Source organism: Silene latifolia, chromosome 6, assembly GCF_048544455.1.
Source record: "Silene latifolia isolate original U9 population chromosome 6, ASM4854445v1, whole genome shotgun sequence".
Taxonomy (NCBI): Eukaryota; Viridiplantae; Streptophyta; class Magnoliopsida; order Caryophyllales; family Caryophyllaceae; genus Silene; species Silene latifolia.
The window spans coordinates 1,111,232-1,132,197 of NC_133531.1; the positions used below are offsets into that span (position 1 = coordinate 1,111,232).

General features: G+C 37.7%; 3 protein-coding genes across 5 annotated transcripts; 1 reads left to right on the forward strand and 2 right to left on the reverse strand.

Annotated features, from left to right (window-relative positions):
• Positions 1-1,057: 1,057 nt before the first annotated feature.
• Positions 1,058-6,210, reverse strand: LOC141585893 (serine/threonine-protein kinase SAPK2-like). Of its 3 annotated transcripts, none has more exons than XM_074406962.1 (9): positions 5,861-6,210; positions 5,103-5,177; positions 3,312-3,413; positions 2,487-2,540; positions 2,269-2,361; positions 1,956-2,048; positions 1,764-1,868; positions 1,578-1,676; positions 1,058-1,492 (listed from the first exon to the last, which is right to left on the reverse strand). In XM_074406962.1, exons 1-9 carry the CDS (start codon positions 5,978-5,980, stop codon positions 1,217-1,219), a joined length of 1,017 nt encoding a protein of 338 aa, XP_074263063.1. In that variant the 5' UTR covers positions 5,981-6,210; the 3' UTR covers positions 1,058-1,216. The 3 variants fall into 3 exon arrangements, with proteins under 3 accessions (XP_074263063.1, XP_074263065.1, XP_074263066.1); XM_074406964.1 differs by having other exon boundaries at positions 5,103-5,207; positions 5,861-6,073; XM_074406965.1 differs by lacking the exon at positions 5,861-6,210 and adding an exon at positions 5,586-5,673.
• Positions 6,211-11,495: 5,285 nt separating this feature from the next.
• On the forward strand, positions 11,496-13,881 carry LOC141585895 (14-3-3-like protein 16R). The gene is made up of 4 exons (XM_074406968.1): positions 11,496-12,088; positions 12,920-13,042; positions 13,403-13,519; positions 13,633-13,881. Exons 1-4 carry the CDS (start codon positions 11,615-11,617, stop codon positions 13,681-13,683), a joined length of 765 nt encoding a protein of 254 aa, XP_074263069.1. The 5' UTR covers positions 11,496-11,614; the 3' UTR covers positions 13,684-13,881.
• A 1,429-nt stretch (positions 13,882-15,310) lies between these two features.
• On the reverse strand, positions 15,311-19,528 carry LOC141585896 (putative galacturan 1,4-alpha-galacturonidase SALK6). The gene is made up of 4 exons (XM_074406969.1): positions 19,325-19,528; positions 18,644-18,964; positions 17,363-17,878; positions 15,311-15,803 (listed from the first exon to the last, which is right to left on the reverse strand). The coding sequence occupies exons 1-4, from the start codon at positions 19,466-19,468 to the stop codon at positions 15,549-15,551; spliced, it is 1,236 nt and encodes a 411-aa protein (XP_074263070.1). The 5' UTR covers positions 19,469-19,528; the 3' UTR covers positions 15,311-15,548.
• Between the last annotated feature and the right edge of the window lie 1,438 nt (positions 19,529-20,966).

The following is a 20,966-nucleotide window of genomic DNA, read 5'->3' on the forward strand; positions in this document are numbered from 1 at the left end:
AGACGTGGTAAAAGTGACCTGGTTGATTTGAATGAGTCAGTTTGAGTTAGATATGGTATGATTTGAAATTGATTTGAATTGTGGTTGATCTGAGTTGAAATAATCTGAATTAAAATGATTAAAAAAAAAATTGAATGTTATAATTATGATTCGATCAGATTTAAAAAGACCTAAATGATAAAGTACAATTATAAAATGTTATAGAAATAAAGTTTCTTAATTATTAGATCTGGGGGAGGGTTTTTCGAGCCTTGGGGGAGGTGTTTGTGGTGGTAAGGTTGGAGTTTGAAATGAGACTGAGGTTATGTACGGTTGAAGGCAAAGAGGCGCGCCAACAACGACAGGGGGTAGTTGAGGTGACGGGGGGAGTTCTTCCCGACTTTAGTGGTGTGGGTAGTGGGTGGTTTAGGATGAAATGGGTGGTCGTTAAGGTAATTATAGAGGTGGACAGCGAGTCGGGATGGGCTAGAGGTCAGGCCGAGCTGTAGGGTAGGAGGCCCGAGCCCACACCACGGGCCAACAGTGGGCGGGCTCGACGGGCTGGGTAATGAAGATGTTGGCCCTAAACCAGCGGGCTAATGGTGTGGGCTGAAAAAATCAGAATCTAGGCCCGACATTGATAAAGGAAGTGGGCTACGCGGGCCTAGGGATGGGCTGACGGGCCATGGGAAGGGGAGGCCTAGTGGGTGGGCCGGGTTAGTGTGGGCCAAACTGGCCCGTACTCATGTCCACCCCTAGGTAATTGTATTACTTGATGATACAGCCAAACAACAAAGTAAAATTGGAGTAATTTCATTCCTTTCCCCTCTTTCCCTTGTTGATTACATTCTTTTACCCTTAAATGTTCCTCTAGTCTCATACTCTCCTGCATTATTGCATTTCATTATGTTCATTATTGCATTCTGTTCTCTCTTTCAATTTATTTCAAGGAGAATTCAAATAAAACATACTTGGTAAAAAATTGGCCTCCGTCACCAGTCACCACCAACTCATACATACCCCATAAATTCCGAAAAGAAATAAAAACATCTAACCCAAAGGCACTTTTATTAATCTGTTGGCATAAACTCCAGCATTCTAATTTCACACACATAATTGCCTCTTTTTCTATACACAACTGCAGCTAATGTGGGGAAAATAGTTTTATGTTGTGCGTAATTTACAACAGATACATGATAATACATGCAGCATTACATAAATCTTGATCACCTGATATTTACATAGAGCAGACAAACTCGCCACTACTTTCGATATCATACAAATCAGCATCGATATCCAAGTCATCGAAATCCATGCTGGCACCATTGAGAAGGCCATTTGTATTAGGCTGTTCAAGAGGTTGACGTGCCTCGTGTATTATTGACAGTATTTCCTCCATGCTTTGGGAAGGTTGATTAATGTCGTTGCTTTGCCAGCTTCCGCCTTCCATGAACTCTATGGGTAAGTTTGTCATAAACCATGGATGGTTTTTTATTTCGGGAATCGTTATTCTCTGCTCAAAGCCAAAAGATTCAAGTCGATCAAACTCAAAATCAAGAAAGCTGAAGCATTTGGCAGATGATCATGGTTAAGGTTACCTTTTCAGGGTTTGCTACAAATATACGCGATATAAGGTGTCGGCACTCCAAAGAGATCGGCACATTATTTGGGATCGAGTATTGCGCGGCAAGGATCCTCTGAAATGTATTGTAGTCATGGATTAGCACTCAAGCCTGAAAAACCGACAGTCCAATATTACGAGTAGAAGTTTAAGTATAACTTACAACAAGTGATTTTCTGAAGTTATTCCGATCTTCTGGATCTTCAAATGGGTAAGCTCCGAACAACATCACATATAAGGTGACACCACATGACCACACATCTGCAATCTACAAGGAGACAGAACTTGCATTTAGGTCTGAGAAACAGTTAAACGGTAGGTACCGCCAAAAAGAGAAAAAGAGAAAAATCTCCACCTTCCCATCATACTCTCTCTTAGCCAACACTTCTGGAGCAATGTATGCCGGGGTTCCGACTGCAGATTTGGGTTGGGAATGCAACACTGAAGACTGCAAAATACCGGCATATGGAAAAAGTAATTTATCAGGAAACCTTCATTAATCTCGAATATGCTACAAGGAGTTTGTGGGAGACTGGTTTTGAAAATGGCTTTCGCTTAAAAGTCAAGGTACTCCCTCGTCATGAATAAACTTCATAATCTTTTGCACGATAATTAAAAAGCATACTAGGATGTGGATTACAGTGCAAGTTGAGTACTGCACCATTTACCTTAGAGTACCCAAAGTCACATATCTTTACGCGAGGTACGGAGTTTCCGTCTAGGAGTGTATTTTCAAGCTTGAGATCTCTGTGACATATTTGCTGCACAAAACAGAAGCTCTTGAATACGAAGAATATACAGCATGTAAAATGGGAGAACTGAAAACAGAAACCAAAGGGTGTACGAAGTTGAAACTTGATAGCAGATTGCAAGTGTTACCACTTACCAATGAATGACAATAACTGACTCCAGATATCAGCTGTTGAAAGAAAAATCTCGCCTGAAGCAAACGAAAAGGATTAGAAACAGAAATATTAGTTCACTAGGGTAGCCTATTTTTACTCCTGTTCCCCACCTCATACCCTCTTTAAGATAGGTAAGAGATGAGCGCTACAAGACCAAGTCATGTATCCACCCTTCATGTTACGCCAGAAGGTGAAAGGGTAAAAGGAAAAAAAAAAAGGAACAATACTGATAGATGAACCAACTCAACCAAAACCTTAAGGTGATGGTTGAGGCCCAACTATTATAAATATTCCTATTACGCTCCCTCACTCAAATGCCCGTTGGGCTTGAAGAGTGGTTAGTTGTACACCGGCTCCCCCGTACCGTGTGCTGGGTTTCCACTCCGAGGTTTTTGAGGGGTTTTGAGGTTGCCAGGATTTGAACCCGTGACCTTCGGTCACACTGGCTCTGATACCATGATAGATGAACCAACTCAACCAAAACCTTAAGGTGATGGTTGAGGCCCAACTATTATAAATATTCCTATTAAATACTACATAGGGACTTCAATGGTACAAATACAACTACATACGTAGCGTAAATTCATTCAACTTTTAACTGAAAATTCCTGATTAATTTCCATTCAAATGATTCTACCACTAATAGTCCCTCTATCCCGTTTATATTGTCCTGTTTGACTAGAGGCCATATCTTAGATTACAAGATGAAACATCATATAACTACCCTGTCAAAAAAATTTGTGTAGAAATGCCACGGATATAGAAAGGGTCAAATGGCCAATTATTTTGGGAAAAATAAGTATTACCTCATCCTCCCTGAATTTGCCAGCATTACTTATTCGCTCAAACAGTTCTCCGCCTGCAGCATATTCCATTACTATACCAAGATGTGTAGGAGTCAGTAACACCTACAAGACAGAATCAGCATCACGCAGTTAATAGGTTTACAGGATATACATCTTCAAGCTTAACTGGTCAACGGAAACAATGACATTTGGTATTGTCTTATTGCAGTGCCAGTAAGTCCATCCAAGCAATCCTCTTTCCTTTAAAATCTTCAATTATAAATTACTAAAATCCAATATTTGGTCTACTTTGTTACTTATGGTACTCCGGCCATCACAGTCATTTGTTTACCTTTTACTTTCAGCACAAAGACAGAGGAAGGAAGGGAGAAACAATTTTTTCTATTGTGTTTGCACGATAAGTGGGCTAAATTGCTTTTGGATAATCAATTTACACATTAAAAGCAACACCCTAAAACAGTAGTTAAACGAATGACTGGGACGGATGGAGCATAAACACAAAAACAATGAGAACTTAAGCTCTGCGAGATAAATGTGCAATTCAATGGACATTAGTCAAGACTAGGGTCAACGGAACAAATAGAGATAGGAGACTAGCAAGTAGCAACATGCAGAACGACACACCACACAAGCAAAATCCAGGAAATCGTAAGAGCTTAAAGTTTAAATTTTTAGTTTTAAGTACAGCAGTGTATACAAGGTAAAGCTGGTCCTAAACCTTCCTGTTTACTACCATAGAATCCTCTACAACCTATCCTCCAAACCTCATATTCGCAAACGCAAACCACTATACTTTGTATATCTGCATATCAGGACTAAATTTAGAGAAGACAATCTGACTCGACGTATCATGCAACGACCTATGTCTAGAATGCGATATGCATTATCAAACAGCCAACAGCATTAGCATTTAGTGGAAAATATGTAACAGACCATAGGGAGAGTGGAGGGTAACTAAGCTGCAATATTACGACGAAATCCCATAAACAAGTAGCATATAAATGTTGACTATTAAATGCTTGATTGGTCATACTCCACCAATAATTGAGTTTTCATCCACACATTTTCTCATTTTCTAGCAGGATTTATATTATATTACCATTATTGGTGGAGTAGTTGTTGATCAACTTTAGATATTCACATATTCTCTATTATAACCCCAGAATATTCTTTAAATAACTACACAAACAAATATCCAAATCAAGAATTATACACACAAAATGTTGACAAAACAAGATTGATGTCCAATTCAAGTCCTTGTCCATATCTATTACGAAGTAACATTTTTTTAGAGATTGTTTGAATCACGGGTAAGTATAACGAGGCAATGAAGGGAAAAACAAACGAAAATAGGAGTTAGTGGTGGTGTAGTGAAAAAAGGCAGAAGATAAAGAAAGAGTAATGCATTACCCTCAAATGGAAATGATAGTATTTAGTATCCCACCTTCCCTATATCCTCCCTTCACCATGCCTTTACTTTTCACTTTACCACCATCATTTCCCTCATTTTCACCTTTATTTTGACGACTATCATTAGGTCCGTTCTTTAGGATTAAAACTATCTGAACTTAATTGAAAGGAAGAGAATGACGTGAACTTATCTTATCTGAATAACCAAACTGAACTGAAATTAAGTCAAAAAGATCTCCGCCTTACTCATGCAACAATTACTCCTAACCCAATGCAGCCCCAAGTTGAATATCAAAGAGCTATGATCCATAATCGAAATCGAAACTTATTGATGCATAATCCAAAATCAAAACAATACAATAGTAAGTGATTAAGGTATACCTCCTTAAATTTAATGATATTCGGATGCTTCAAAGTGCTATGATTCATAATCTCCCTCTGAACATGCTCATCAATCTGCACCATCATTCATCCAGATCACATAAGCTTCAAAAACAACCAAACACCCAATACAGCAAATCCTTAGTAACCCATATCAATCTAAGCATAAAGATGCAAACTTTATCAATAAAACTCAAATCAACAACATAAAAATCCACAGAAATGCAAACTGTATCAACCCTTCAGAAACATCCAAGTAACTAGTGGCGGAATCAGGATTTGAAGCTGGGGCGAATTAATAATACCAAAAAATTTCAAAATGTTCGCTTTCCAGCGTAGGCAAGCGTCCCTGCTAGTCCCCTAGTACCACTAAGTGACTAACCCACATCAATTTAATCAAAAAGATGCAAACTTTATCTATAAAAATCAAATCAACAGCATAAAAACACACAAAAATGCAAAGGGTAATGATCAAAATCCAACCTTTTCACCTCTTTCAATCAATTTAACAGCAAAACAGTTCACTGGTACACTTACCTAAGCTGGGGGCAAACTAGTAATACCATAAGATAAAATAGAAAAATACTCGACAATCTTAACTAAAAAATTCAAAATGTTCGCTCTCCAGCTGAGACGAGCGCCCCTGCTAACCCCCTAAGTCCGCTAACCCACATCAATTTAATCAAAAAATGCAAACTTTATCAAAAAAATCAAGATCAACAACATAAAAATGTAAAGGGTAGTAATCAAAATCTAACCTTTTCACCTCTTTCAATCAATTTAACAGCAAACAGTTCACTAGTACACTTATCTCTAGCTAATTTAGCAATCCCAAAATTACCAGAACCAATATCTTTAACAATTTCAAAACGCTCCATTATATTTCTTCCTTTTTTTTTTTTTTACCAGATTCTCCAAAATTTCAGTGATTTGTTAAATTTTATAGAGCTACTATTATAGAGAAGAGTGTGTGAAGACAAAAGTTGGAGTAAACGGTGTTGGAGGAAATGATTTGGAGAGAGACAAAGGAGATTACGTGGTGCATTTTCAAGGGTTTTTAAAATATTTAAAGGCAAAATTTAATGGTCCTGTACTTCTGTACAAGTCCACAGTATTAAAAACGGTTACACACCTTATAATAACAACGGTGAAGGTTATTTTAAGAACAACGGTTGTGATTGGTGTTGCTGAAAAGGAGGGTTAACTCTTTTTTTGAAGGGAGGAAATTCGGAGTCGTTATCTTTTTATTAATATGTGTGATTTAGTGTTGGGGTTCGTTCGACAAATATTTGAAAATTGGAATCAACATTGTTAAAGCTCGGTTCAAAATTAGTCAAACTGAGCTCGAGTTTGAACTCGAATCAATCTATGCCCAAGCATATTGTAGCTCGGCTTGAAATCTTACTCCTTTTAAGTTAAGTTTAGCTCTTAAAAGTTTGGTTCAGAAAAGTTAAATTTCTGTGAGTTCAGTTCAATTTAGCTCATATAAGTTCAGTTTAATTAGTCAAACTGAGCTCGAACCCGGTTTTTTCTGACTTATTTTCGACTCATTTTGGTTCAGTTCATCTTTATTCAATTCAGTTAAGTTCAGCTCTTCTCTTCACAAATTAATTGTTACTTTAACTCAATTCAGTTCAGTTCAGCTCCTATCAACCGAAAAAAAACAGAGCTATTCTGAAAAGTTAAGCTCTTATAAGTTGAGGTCAGAAAAGTTAAGCTCCATTAAAGTTATTTTTAAACTGAGTTAGTATCATTTTAAAATGTTGACCTTTTTGTATGCAGACCATCCGATTTAATTTGGGTTTGAATTTGGTAAAATTATAAGAGGTAAAATCTTTTTCTCGTGAGTTTTAACACTACCATATTTTCAAAATGATAAAAGTAAATTGTCTTAGTGTAACTTTGCTCTGGAAAAAATTAAAGGTGTGGATCAAATACTACAAATACTAATTGACAAAGTGATAAAGGAAGATAACATTTGTGATGGAAAAGGTCCCAATTGACGACAGTGATACACTAATGCTTTGTATTCGCTAGATTACAAATATATGATGGCTGATTTACAAAATGCCCATCACGTTTTTGTATAACAATTGAGTTATTTGAGTATGATGGCTGATTTCTTTTTCCAAGGATGTTATTTTTGGCGTTGATAAGGAGGTATCTCTCAACGATCGTTGATGTACTTTTCTGCAAAATGCTAAAGGCAATTTTATTGATACGGAGTATATTAGATGATCAGTTTTATAGTATAAATCGAGGTATCTACCGTCAACAACAATGTATAATCCCCTCGCCGAGGGTGCTCTCACGAAAAGGTAAACAACTGGCAAAAGAGTTTGTTCTATTCCCATTGCCGAGATTCATCGAATCCCTAACCTCATGATTAAGGAATGAGATGAACAACCACCATACTAAACCCATTTGGTATCAATAGACCTCTTTAAAATTTTGGTTTTTCATATACCAAAGTCATAAATCAAACTCCTAATAATTTGTTTGAGAGATGGGCGTCTTTACCTCGACTAATCAACTTTGGTTTTTTCAAGGTTGTGGAATATGAAAGATTTGGATCATTATATATGATAATGGATCTATTCACGGCTCACGGAATAGTAGCCCCTTAGATAAGTAATTTTATCACATTTTTGCTTTAAGTTTTAGGGTGTTTGGTTTAGATGTCTTAGGAAGAAATGATAAAGCCTCTAGTCATTTTGCTTTTGATAGTGTTTATTTCAAATATTTCCTTTTATTTATTAAAGTAGCATTAGGATAAGATTATCTAACGATATAAGACTACTTAGTACTTACTAACTAGTGTAGCTCCCCTGTTACAGCACGGTAATTTTTAAATTTGGTTTCTAAAGAGACTCTCAATCAAATTATTTGTATAAATATTTTATAAATTATTATACTAATTAACAATTTGGAGTTATATTATTATGAGTATAAGGAATTTATGAGATAATTTCGGTAGGGATGATGAATATTGTGTAAATCATTTGAATATAGTGTATATACGGTATATACTTGCCAATTAGTGTTAGTAAATTAATGGAACCAATTAACAGTGGATCCACTTTCATTAATTAGTAAGAATATTAGCTAGAATAAAAAATACTTCCTCCTATTCCGAATAACTGTCCCATTTGTCATTTCCGTCTATTCACATAACCGTCTCATTTGCCATATTTGAACATGCTTTTTGACTTTCCTACCCTTGACTCTATTCTTTATTTACCACCCCAACCACCTCTAAATCATCATATTCAATACTTTTCATTATTTTAATTTCATTCCTTAATTTTCGTGTCATTGTCTAAATGGGACAGTTATTCGGAATAGGAGGGAGTATATATTTTAGCCAATTAACTCCTTTGGGAGTAGAGATCACCGAGATCACATGTTCCACTTTTATGTCTCATCTTGTGTTTCATGACTTCATCCCCTTAAGATTTTGACCCATCACACTTGAAATAATAAAAATGGTAATATTATATCTTAAAATGCTAATGTATCATTAGGAGAAATAATGGGGCACAAGATAGGACATAAAATGGGATAGAGAATCTGCTCTGAATTAACATTGGGGGTCCCTCTCTTTCATTATTATCACTCATTATCCGAATATGAGTTAGAAAGAATAGATAGAATAGAATAGATTTAAGAGATTTGAGCCCAATAAATTTTTATAGCCCAATAATTACCTAGTTTGTCATCGACAGATGTCGCTCATTTTCAAGTTTGTAGCATTGGCGGGAAACTACTAAGAGTTTTTATTCTCTTAGTAGTAAGGGAGATATCGCTTTAGCATCACATCTCTCTTGACATATTTCTCTCTTATTAAGCACAATTGTAAATTCGTAATACCTCATGTTAATTGAAGAGATTTATTAATAAACTCAAATTATTAATGCTTAAACAGACTAATAACTATAGTAAAATACTTCATATCAACAAAGTTTACTGTCTTTTCTAGGAATTCATGATAAGAATTAGGAGCAGCCTCCTTATAAGGCTCGCAAACTATGCATGAGTGACGTAAAAATGCGTTGGAAAAGACCATGAGGCCAAAATGTGCTTGAAATTACTCGTGTTGATTTGGGCCAAGTTTATAGCCTGTCTATTGGTTAACTACCGTGAGCGACTACTTCATATCCATGTGTTGGACCGAGATGTTACAATAACCACCCATCGACAACCCCCAACCACATTGACTCAACACCACCTTTATTGTCAAGCCCACTTCCCACCAAGACCTATGTTGGCTCACAGATTCTCGGTTGCTCTTCGCCGCCCTCTTTGCTCGTGACACCCTTTTCTCTTTTCCCTTCTTAAACTAACCCTTATCTCCTTGAATATCTCCAAACTTTCAATCACCCTCTTACATCTAACCACCTCACGTATCACCGACCATCACCTACAAACCACCACAACATCCTCATCCCCCGGTACATCCTCCATCTTCATCCATCTCCGCACGATCCCCAAGGTTCTCTCCCCTTGAGAAAGTAACATAATTGTTTACCAAATATAATGTTAAAATTGTTCAAAATTAACGCTTTCTTAACACAATTAATGACGTTATCTTCATTGAGCATATGCATTGTGCAACCACCACCACTCCACCAATAAATTGACACTGGCCTAATAAATACATTTGTTTAGTCATTACAGTACACTAATGCTATAATTTTTTACTTTGCTAACATAAAATGTTATATTCAATAATCGAACATCCATCTTTAACGTCGTTAAACAACCCTTATATAACGCGGTCAAATTTAAGACCATCCCCAAGCAAGGTCAATTGCTTGGTCGTGGCCTTGCTTGGTAACGGTTAATCAAGTAATTAGTATTGTTAATGTGTGACCAAGGGTGGTTAATTTGTGACCAAAAACAATAAATGGTCAATTTGTGACCAAGGTTGGTCAATTTGTGACCAAGGTAGATCAAAAGAGAGGTCTTATTGACCTTCTACGTGTCAATTTCTTATTGGTTGAACAATTATAAAACAATAAAAAACAATGATTGGGAATGTTGTAAAATGGATACTGATTGAGTTGATGACCTAGATCGCGACCTTCTGCTTGAGAGGGTGAAAATGGGTCAAGGTTAATAAGTTAAGATTAAGAGTAAAATCGGATCGCGACCTAGTTAGCGCGACCACTGCTTGAGGATGGTCTAAGGACAAGAATTTTGTTCTTGAAAAAAGGGAAAAAAATAAACCCAAAAGCCATAATAGACCAAGGGACCAACTCGACAAGCAGGCACAAAAATTCAAAATAAATGTGGGCCCCACGCGCTTTCCTAGTCAGGTCCACGACGGAATGATCCTAAAATGGTGTCACTAATCCATCACAATATCTTGATTTACAATCAACGGCCAACATTTAATCTCACACTCTCCCTCTCCCAATCCAACGGCCCAAATCCATCCTTCCTTCTCATTACACTCTCTCACGAATTCAACGATTGTACAGTTTTACAGCTTGTCACCAATCCCCTCATAAACCGTTTTATCCCGATCATTTCTTTACATGTGAGTTGCATCATTGCATATTTACACATCAATTTTTTCACTTCTATAAAGCACTTATATCGATTATTTTTATCATTATTTCAAAAGCAAACGTAAAGAATTAACAAAGACGGAAAATAGTCCCGCAAGGGTGGAGTATAGTGGTTAAAACTTGGGTGAAATTCTCAAGAGACCCAGGTTCAAGCCTCCTCAAGAAAGAAACTCTCAAGAAAGAAAAATCTTGTGGAGCATTACCAAGATATCGTGGTTTGCGCTATCACGTCTGGCGCATTACCAAGTATCGTGGTTTGCGCTTATCACGTATATCTAGGGTTGACCCGTCTGACACACCGAAGATAACGGTGCGGATTCCCTAAATCAAAAAAAAAAAAAGAAAGACGGAAAATAGTGGTCCGTATAAAACACCAAGTCATGAAAAAATATTTAAATTAAATAAACATTAAAATTATACATTAAGAGTTAAGACTTATTACTATAAAACTTAAGCTTATGTGGCGGAGCTTTCTTTACTCAAAGGCCTAATTTAGGCAGTGACGAAGCTAGTATTTTAAGTTAGCGGAGGCGAAAAGAGTTATATTATAAAGGGATCTCGAAAAAATTCGAAAATTTTAACCAAAAATTTCAAAATTTAGTTTAGTTCACTTTAAATTCAACTAAAATGGTTTAATTTAAAAAAAATGACTATAACTTTTTTTTCTTTTATAATTTATCACTTTTTTTTTTTAATAAATTAAATCCATTAGATCGTTGCAGAATAATAAGAATATCCTTTCAAAAATAAGTCAAAAAACGGAGTATAATCTAACCCGGGAAAGTAAATAAACCTCTCAATAAACCGGCCTTATATAAAACGGAGTCGTATACATCATCACATTCACATCCTCCTAAAAAATCCCCAAATCTCTTTCAAAATCAAAACTCAAACCCTAAAAACCAAAATCAAATCTCTCAAACCTCAAAAACCCTAACAATGGCGAGAGAAGAATCCGTATACATGGCGAAACTCGCAGAACAAGCCGAACGATACGAAGAGATGGTCTCATTCATGGAAAAAGTCGTCTCCGCAGCAGCAACAAGCGAAGAACTAAGCGTCGAAGAACGCAATCTCCTTTCTGTAGCATACAAGAACGTCATTGGTGCACGTCGTGCATCTTGGAGAATCATATCATCAATTGAACAGAAAGAGGAGTCTCGTGGTAATGAAGATCATGTCTCCTCGATCCGCGATTATCGATCGCGGATCGAAAAGGAGCTTTCTGATATTTGCGAAGGGATTTTAAAGCTTTTGGATGACAAATTGATTCCTTCTGCTGGTAATGGAGATTCAAAGGTGTTTTATTTGAAGATGAAGGGTGATTATCATAGGTATTTGGCGGAGTTTAAGACTGGTAGTGATCGTAAGGAGGCTGCTGAGAGTACTCTTACTGCTTATAAGGCTGCTCAGGTATCTTCTTTTCAATAGATCCGATTTCCTTATTTTGTTTGCTTATTTTAATCGAAGGTAAATAAATGATTAAGACGGAGATCTAGTTTTTATAGATCTGTTCGTATTATGAGGTAATGTTGCGTATATCCAACCCCCTTACCCCTTAAGTTGCTGGTGTCCTTAAGTCAATGTGGGTTTGTATGAATATATCCTTCTTAATTCTTTGTGAGTAGTATTGTAATCAAAGGTAAACAAATGATTGAGACGGAGATCTCTTTTTGTATAGATCTGTTGGTATATGACTCATATGAGATAATGTTGCTTTCATCTGACTCCCTTACCCCTTAATTTGATGTAGTCCTTATGTCAATGTGGGGTTGTATGATACATCCGTCTTAATTCTTTGTGAGGAGTATCTGAATCAAAGTTAAATAAATGATTGAGACGGAGATCTATTTTTTATAGATCTGTTGGTAATATGATGTAATGTTGCTTATATCCGACCCCCTTCCCCCTTAATTTGCCGGAACCCTTCAGTCAATCATTTGTTTACCTTTTTTATTTTTAGTGTAAGGTATCGTAAGCAAAGGTTTGGGATGAAGATTTATAAAATCTATTGTTTATAGATCTGGTTGCTAACACGAGGGTTATGTTGTGTATATCAGACCCCCTTACATAGAAAATGGTTTTGAGCGTTTTACATACTTTGTATTTCGATTATTTTGTTGTTTGAGGAATGGATTGATGATCTTTGTTGTCTTGTTCTATTAAGATTGTCGACTCTTTGCTTTTTTTGATTTTGTTTTTGAAGCGTTTGATTGTTTATTGGTGATCAATTGTTTTTTTCAGGATATCGCCAACTCTGAACTTGCCCCAACTCACCCTATTAGGCTTGGATTGGCTCTGAACTTCTCTGTGTTTTACTACGAGATTTTGAACTCCCCTGACAGGGCTTGCAACCTTGCCAAGCAGGTAACTGCCATCCCTTATTTCAAGTTTTTAAGTTAATTCACTGGGGAGACAATCGAGTAATGTGGCAGGATAAGACTTTTCTTGCTTTATCAGATTGATTTGTTCTGTGCCCTTTGTGGCGGATCTTGGTGTAAACTCTAGGGAGGAGGTGGTGTGGCAAAGTTTCGACCCTTGACCTCAGTTTTAAACTTTTAAATACATGCCATTAAATCGTTGACCCTAGGGAAGCCACGTGCTAGTTTTTTCCACCATAATTTGTCCGAAGTTGAAATGTTAACAGGGGCTAACCGTAACCCTACGCCAACTAACAACATAACTCTTCATTCCCTCATATCTTTTGTTACACCCTGTTGTGTGCAGGCATTTGATGAAGCTATTGCTGAGCTAGACACCCTAGGAGAGGAGTCCTACAAGGATAGCACTTTGATCATGCAACTTCTCCGCGACAATCTCACTTTGTGGACATCTGACATGCAGGTCGGTGCACCTGCTTGATACTCATCTCATCTCATTCACTAATTTCTTTGTTCTTTTCGTCTTATCATTTTCGTGAAAGTTTCTGACTTGGTTATCGTAAAATGTTTCTTCAGGATGATGGTTCTGATGACATCAAAGAGGCAGCCAAGCCTGATGCGGAATAGTAAGATTGCAACTGGTTAACGTTGATGTAGGCTTTTCTTCTCCATAGAGGTTTTTGAAGGAGAATTGGTGCTTGTTTATGATTTTTTTTTAGGTTTTTTCTCATTCTGAACAAGTATGCTTTATTCGGCCATTGTCAACTTGGAACCAATGTTCTCTATTTATACTCCTATCTATTTTTATATATGGTATTTCTGTTAGTCTCTCTATTCGTCTCTTTCAACGCTTCCTGCATGGAAAGTGGTTGAACTGGTTGTGAACATAGCAACGAAGCTCAATCTTTCCTCCTTATAAGTTGCTTCGTAGTTTTTTTTGGGTCCTATTGAGCTTTTGATCCACATAAATGATATAGGCACTGCATTTTGGTGTTCTCCTCGCTGAATTCGTTACTGTACTTTTGACTCGGTTTAATGTTTATAACCGTCTCATATGCAAGTTCTTGCATCACTGTCTGCATATCTGTTAGTCTGCTACCATCAAGTTTTGGGTGTTGAATATGAATGGATAGCAGTTCATATGAAGTCAACCGCGGGCTGCTGTCTGACTGGCGTCCAGGTCAGATGGGCCCATATGATATAAATATTCCTAAAATATTATTTGGTGGGGATCTGTGTGATGACCTGGAAGGATATGCTCAAGATCCGAAAGTCTTTGGATAACAAAGTTTATAGTATTGTTTTTAAGCCAGTAGAAACTCTAGCTTGTTTGTGCAGCCATCAACCATGACGCGATTGTGGCAAAATATTCAATCCTGCGTAGTATAGATTCTTATGAATACGTTTGTATGGTGACTAGCTTGATGAGGACCATGGTTTGGTGACTTTAGTGGGTACTGAATAGATCGGAATGCAATTTAGATTCTTTCCATTTCCTTCCCTTTCCTGACAATGATGAAATGCATAAAAAAATGGAGAGGATTTCAACGGAAATGGATTAATCCTCTTCATTTCCTCTCACAATCTTTTTAAATAATAATTTCCTGTTCAATCTCATTTTCCTTTATTTTTATGTGTAAATTTAGAATCGTTAGATGTTGTCAATATACGATCTGGGCCATTAATAAGTACTTACCTCTCCATTTCTTTTGCGAAAATGGGAGAAAATGGGCTCGATTTCAACCCATCGGAATGGAGGAAGTGCTGTTTCTAAATTTTTCACAGATCATTGTTACCATCTCATTTTCAATAGATCAGTTTCCTCGAATTCAAAATAAACCCGATAATAACTAAACATATTGTCTCCCATGTTTGACCGGTGTAAGTGTGTAACCCATGTTTGTCTCACGTCACAAGCTTCTGATGGACAAGTCCGTCACAAATGAGAATTTGTGAAAGTCATAACGGCATGTTCTTTGCCTCTTTTGCTTTTTCAACATGTACTATTCGTCCTCTTTCTTCTTTTATGCCTCTGTTTTTAAGCTTGTTTGGTAGAATTGGGACTTTTAGACCATTTCAACTTTGCTTTGTTGCACGATTATCTAACTACGGATTTTCTTGTATTTCATTTTCCGAAACATTTCAATAAACCATAATTTATAATTCAATTGTCATACACCCTATTTAGTGATTTGTATCATACAACGGTCTTACACAAGACCAACTGTAGTATGTAGTATGTAGATATGAGAATTTTCAACATGCTGTTGTGAAGTGATCTTTTTTACGTACCCAATGAAAATACATCATGTTACATACACTCAAAACGCGGTGTCAAAGCCGGGATATCTCTTCAATGTCTACTTTTTTTTTTTTTTTTTTGAGGGACTCTTCAATGTCTACTTCAACATACAATCATTCCGAAATCTAGGCTACTCAAAAAAGAACCGAGTACAAATGTTTTGAGTGCTTAAGCTCTTAAATAAAGGGTCTCATTGGTTTGGACTAGAAGTAACAGGAGCATTGCAGGGAGGCGGGTTTTGCTTCCCACTGGTAATCGGCTTGACATTTTTGCACATAGAAACAGCAGGGCCATCTGGTCCGTTGTAGGTTAAGTCAATGTCCGACAGCTGCACCTTCTCGCACGCCACACCACTACTGCAAATCACCTTCACTGCTTCCTTCCCTGCTGATGTTCCTCTTACGTTCTTGAACATGATGTCGCTTAGCTTCACTTTTGAAGGTGTCTGAATTTTCCACAAACATGAATGGTTTTAGAGTGGCTCAACGAACATAGAGTCTAATTTATCAAATTGTGTTTGTCGATTCAATTTTGGTTATTCAGTCGGGTTTAATCTGTAGTTCGAGTCAAGTTATTCAGGTAGGATCAGTTTTGCGTGATTAGCCATATGTAAATGACATCTCTATGTAGTCAATGACTCAATGTTGGGTGGTGGTTTTCATTTCTGTTGGATGGTTATTTCCTATTTATCGTGTTTTCAAATAAGTCTAGCCGCACTTTCAAGGATGATTAGGGTGTCCTGTCCCTTCCTCGGGGTGTTGGTTATCGCTATTGCTGTCTCCTCATGGATGATTAGGGTGTCCTGTCCCTTTATCCTTGGGGAGCTTCTAGGTATAATAAATCGGTGTTATAAAGATCGGTGTCTGGTTCGGGTTGGATCCGTCGCTAGACGGCGCTTTAAAGCATTTATGGACAGAAAACTGGTCAAAGGGAATCCTTGGATGTGGTTTGTGTACGTGCTGGGTTTGTTGATCCGTCGTTCGTGTGACTGTAGAGTTCGTTTGCCTTGGTGTAGGAGCCCATACTCCATCGGATGCAGCTTTTTGCCTGTCATCCACCATCTCTTTCTACGCTCTTGTGGCGTAAGTGCACCACGCCCTCGTCACTCCGCATCTCACATGCATCGGAGGCTTTCAGGAGATGTTAGCTACTCGCACAACGTCGATAAGGAGACTTTCGTCCACTTTTTCGTACTCCACCAACTTGATGTTTCTATCCGACATGGTCTTTTGCTAGTTTTTACTATTAGTATCGTAGTGACGGTTACTTGCATGTGTAATATGGGCAATGTTTGCCCGAACTTTATGTAGGTATACCTTTCTTTACTGCTGTCAAAAAAAAAAAAAAAAAAAAAAAAGACTCAATGTTGGGTGAGGCTGTTAGACATGTCAAAACTTGACCCGACCCAAAAACCTGACCTACCCGATCCATTTTTTAGGGTTACAAACCCTGCCTTTTCGACCCGTTTGACCCGAATTGAAATGACCCGTTATTTTAGAGTCGAGACCCGACCCAAACGGGTCGACCCCTTGGGTCAAAGGTTAATCAATTTTTTTTTTATTATTAAAAATTTAAAACACAACTAAAAAGTCAATTTTATATAACTTTTATAGGAGTAACATTTAATAATAAAATAATTATTAAAAACTTTATTTTAATAATTATGTCAATATAATATTAATGTAAACGTTAAATATGATTAAAATATTAATTTTAAATATGTTTTACATTTTAAAAAAAATTTTTTAAATAAAAAAAATGGTTTTAAAAAAACGTTAGAAATTATTTCTTGAACCGTATTCTGACCCTAACCAAACCCGTGATCCCCATTATCCGACCCGTATGACCCGACCTGGGACCTAGCCTGCCCGACCCGTTTGACAGGTCTAGAGGCTGCGTATTCCAGTCCGATCTGCTAATTTATTATAGACGGGAGCCTTTGAGTCATCGAAATTATGTGAAAACAAAAGGTTAAGGTAACAATCAGTTAATTTTGAGTCTTACTTTTTGTTTGCACTGATCATAAGGGCAATATTCTTGATCAACAATGACAGGAGTCCTGACATTTTCAACGACGATATCTTCAAAATGCAGGCTAGAGACGACAGCAGCATACGAGTTATGCCATGTTTTAACCCGAACACCATTATCAGTATTCTTGATAGTGCAGTTCCTTACAGTGAGACCGATCACAGGCTCCTCATTTGGGTATCTACCAAGACTTCCTACGCTAATACCGTGTCCTGGACCACAAGTGACCTTCTCTATAAGGACATTCTTAGAACCATCACCGAAGGATACACAGTCGTCTCCTGTTGCAATTGTGAATCCTGTGACTTTGACTCCTTCTGACCGGCCAATATGAATGCCATCGGTGTTGGGACTATCGCCTGGTGCGGTAATGTTAATGTCGTGCAGGTTTAGTTGCTTGCATCCTAAAACTGCCATGTGAAAGATCTTGCTGTTTAGCGAGGTTATTCCGCTAATCTCTGTGTTTGTCAGGAAATTGAACCTGAAATTCTGAATGTCATGACAAGGAATATCAGCAATCAGTAGAAGCATTTTTTACGTAAATGCTTATATGATCTGAACTGAATTAAACTAATTTTTTTTTTTTTTTTTTTTTTTTTTTTTTTTTTTTTGCAGCAGTAAAGAAAGGTAAACCTAGAGCTGTCTTCGGGTCGGGGTCGGGCTTGGCTAACCCGAAGGCGGGCCGGGCTCATCTGGCTAGACCCGGGCCAGGCCAAGGGGAGGGACGGGCTGGGAACATGTTTAACCCAGGCCAGGCCCGTGGCGGGTAGAGGTCGGGCCGGGCTGATGGGCCTTTGTTATTTTTTTCATTTTCTATTTACTAATTAGGCGGGTCAAGGACGGGCCGGATTCATTTGGCTAGACCCGGGCCAAGCCAGGGGGAGGGACGGGCTTGTCCGGGCTGACGGGCCTTTGTTATTTTTTCCATTTTCTTTTTTATTTACTAAATAGGCGGGTCAAGGACGGGCCGCGTCTGGGTTTTGTGACCCGGGCCAGGCCAGGGGGGAGGCGGGCTGGGCGGGTCTAGCTGAGGGCGGGTGTGTCCGAGAGATCAACAGGCGGGGCGCACCGGTCGGGTCACCGTGCTAATGGCCACTTCTAGGTAAACCTATCTAATCATGGTCTTACAAGCAAGACCATGATCGATATTATTAAAGAGGCTCAAGATTTTATAGGATCTGAAGTAAACTTAAATTAAGTGACTTTAAGTCCAAAAAAAGAGGGCCTAAAGTCCGAGTGAAATAAGAAGCTTACATAAGGAAGGGTATGACAATCAAATCTCTTAGTACATTGATTAGTTTTCCAAGCAAGTTCTCCTTGACCATCAAAAACACCAGCACCTTTAGTAGCAGAGATGGTCAAGCCATCAATACGTTCGATTTTAACCCATGTATCGGCATTATGAAACTCGGCTACATCAGCTGGAGCCTTGAAATTGCCTTGGATTTCGATGGCTGTTGGCGCCTTGCATGGACCCTCGATTATGATCGGTCCGAGTCGATATTCTCCTGCAGGAACCAGCACCTTGCTTGCTGTTGTTGATGCACATGCTGCTTTCCATGCTCCTAAAAGTCCCTAGTATTCATAGAAATTAATTCATTATTTTTAAAGGCGGTTTTAATGCTAGCGGGATTTTTATGGATAAACGTTAGGTCGTATTAAGGCCCATTAGGTCGAAATTAATTCATTATTTTTAATGCTAATGGGATTTGAACTTAGGTCCTATGCACCAACGTTCGTGACTTTACCCATTATAAGATACTCGTATTTTTTATGGATAAGACGTTAGGTCATATACTCATATATATAAGGTCGTCCGTTCAAAATTCAGGTTGCGCATTTTATTCCAAGTATGATATTAAGTCGAAATTATATATTTTTTTAAAACTAATAAACCGAGTTTTATGATAATTTAACGGAAATGTAGTAATGTACCTGTGTCGCATCACCATTAGGCGTCGCCCCGTACTTTGTTATGTCAAAAACAGTACCTCCAGCAGGGGGGTTGTGACAATTTATAGCAACAATGAAGAAGTGAAATATGGTGAAAAAAAGTTGAAGGATTAATTTGTTTGTCATGTTTTATTTTTCAATTTTAGTTTAAAATTGTTTAATTTATTTACTCTTTGAAAATTTTCTATCGGCTTTTATATATTCGTGGCGATTTTAAAGGCTTGAATGTCTCAAATATAATTTTAGTAAATTTTTTAAACCGTTGTAAAGTTTGTTAATTTTTTGTGTTGTAATTTTGTTGCTTCTGCCCTTTTCTATTCTATGCCATTAATTATTGCTAATTATAAATTTCAGTTTAGTTCGTACAAAAAAAAAATCAGTTTAATACAAGTGGGATTTTTAATGGTTTGGGATATATACACGAAGGTTAACAAAACGTCTAGAGGTGGTAAAAGCTGATTCGATCCAAAATGTCAACTTGCTTTGTCGAGACTAAATTCAAACAAAAAATCGACAAGAGATGAACAATAATCCGATCAGAAATAGGTTTGATGGGTTTGACTAGTTAGTTACCTCCCAAGCACATGGCTTAATATCTTTTTTTTTTTTTTTTTTTTTTGAAGAAGGCTTAATATCTTTTTGAATAAGTTTCAATTGAGAAAATTATTTTACAAGATTTACCGTTATAAAAAAAATAATAATAAACCTTAAATAGCCAGATTAAACAAAACATATTGCACTATGTTTGAAATCACACAATGATAACTTAGACCGGTAATGATCCGAATTGGACCTATCCCTCATTCCCTCCTATGAGCTATGACCGAATAATGACCTTTTCGATAGTAATCTTAACTACATCGGACATTCGGACTCGACCTAAATGATGATATTAACAAAGACAAAACTTAAACCTGATAATGTGACATGTTTTAAGGTCACGTGAGTGACTCAAGTTAGCTAATTGAAATGATATTTACCAAATACATGCAGAGAAAATATTTACGTTAAATATTTATAAAAATTATCACTAGAGTTGAAATGGGAGCAAGTTTAATTTGAAAAAGGATTAAAGTGTCTAGGATTGAATCAAGAGGATCTTAGTCAAATAAGGGGGCGTTTGGTTATTGGGGGAATAAGGAAAGGGAAAGAGAATAAAAATGGCTGATTCCTTTTGTTGTTGTTTGTTTGACACAAAAAAGGGTAACCCATACCCCCCTTACCCCCAAAATCATTCTCATCCTTACCCCTCCCCCCCTTGGGTAAGCCCATAACCCCAAAATCCCTTCTTCCTCCTACTCCTTATTTCCATCACTCCCACCAACACCCACCACACCCTCTCACACCGTCAACCACTGCCACCTACACCCTACACCCACCACACCGACACAACCACCACCAGGGACGCCGACACAACCACCACCAACGACGCCGCCTGTCCACGCTACCTCATATCCTCAACCACTAAACACCACACCAACAACTTCAGTAACTCTCCCACCCCACCAACCACCACCAACACCTTCCTCGGCCACACCACTGCAACCGCCCGACGCCGGCCACACCTGGTGTTTTAAGGAGTGGGGGAGGGGTTTTCGAAGGGTTGTGGTGGATTTTTTAGAAT

Excerpts from the sequence above, each read along its gene's own strand:
- LOC141585893 (XM_074406962.1), bottom strand. The coding sequence starts at position 5,980 with ATGGAGCGTTTTGAAATTGTTAAAGATATTGGTTCTGGTAATTTTGGG. Across the intron at positions 1,869-1,955 it reads AGAGAGAGTATGATGGGAAG|ATTGCAGATGTGTGGTCATG; the intron begins GTGGAGATTTTT and ends GTCTCCTTGTAG. Across the intron at positions 1,493-1,577 it reads TTGTAGCAAACCCTGAAAAG|AGAATAACGATTCCCGAAAT; the intron begins GTAACCTTAACC and ends GGCTTTGAGCAG.
- LOC141585895 (XM_074406968.1), top strand. The coding sequence starts at position 11,615 with ATGGCGAGAGAAGAATCCGTATACATGGCGAAACTCGCAGAACAAGCC. Across the intron at positions 13,043-13,402 it reads CTTGCAACCTTGCCAAGCAG|GCATTTGATGAAGCTATTGC; the intron begins GTAACTGCCATC and ends TGTTGTGTGCAG. Across the intron at positions 13,520-13,632 it reads TGTGGACATCTGACATGCAG|GATGATGGTTCTGATGACAT; the intron begins GTCGGTGCACCT and ends ATGTTTCTTCAG.
- LOC141585896 (XM_074406969.1), bottom strand. The coding sequence starts at position 19,468 with ATGACAAACAAATTAATCCTTCAACTTTTTTTCACCATATTTCACTTC. Across the intron at positions 17,879-18,643 it reads ATTGTCATACCCTTCCTTAT|AATTTCAGGTTCAATTTCCT; the intron begins GTAAGCTTCTTA and ends CATGACATTCAG. Across the intron at positions 15,804-17,362 it reads ATGATCAGTGCAAACAAAAA|ACACCTTCAAAAGTGAAGCT; the intron begins GTAAGACTCAAA and ends TGGAAAATTCAG.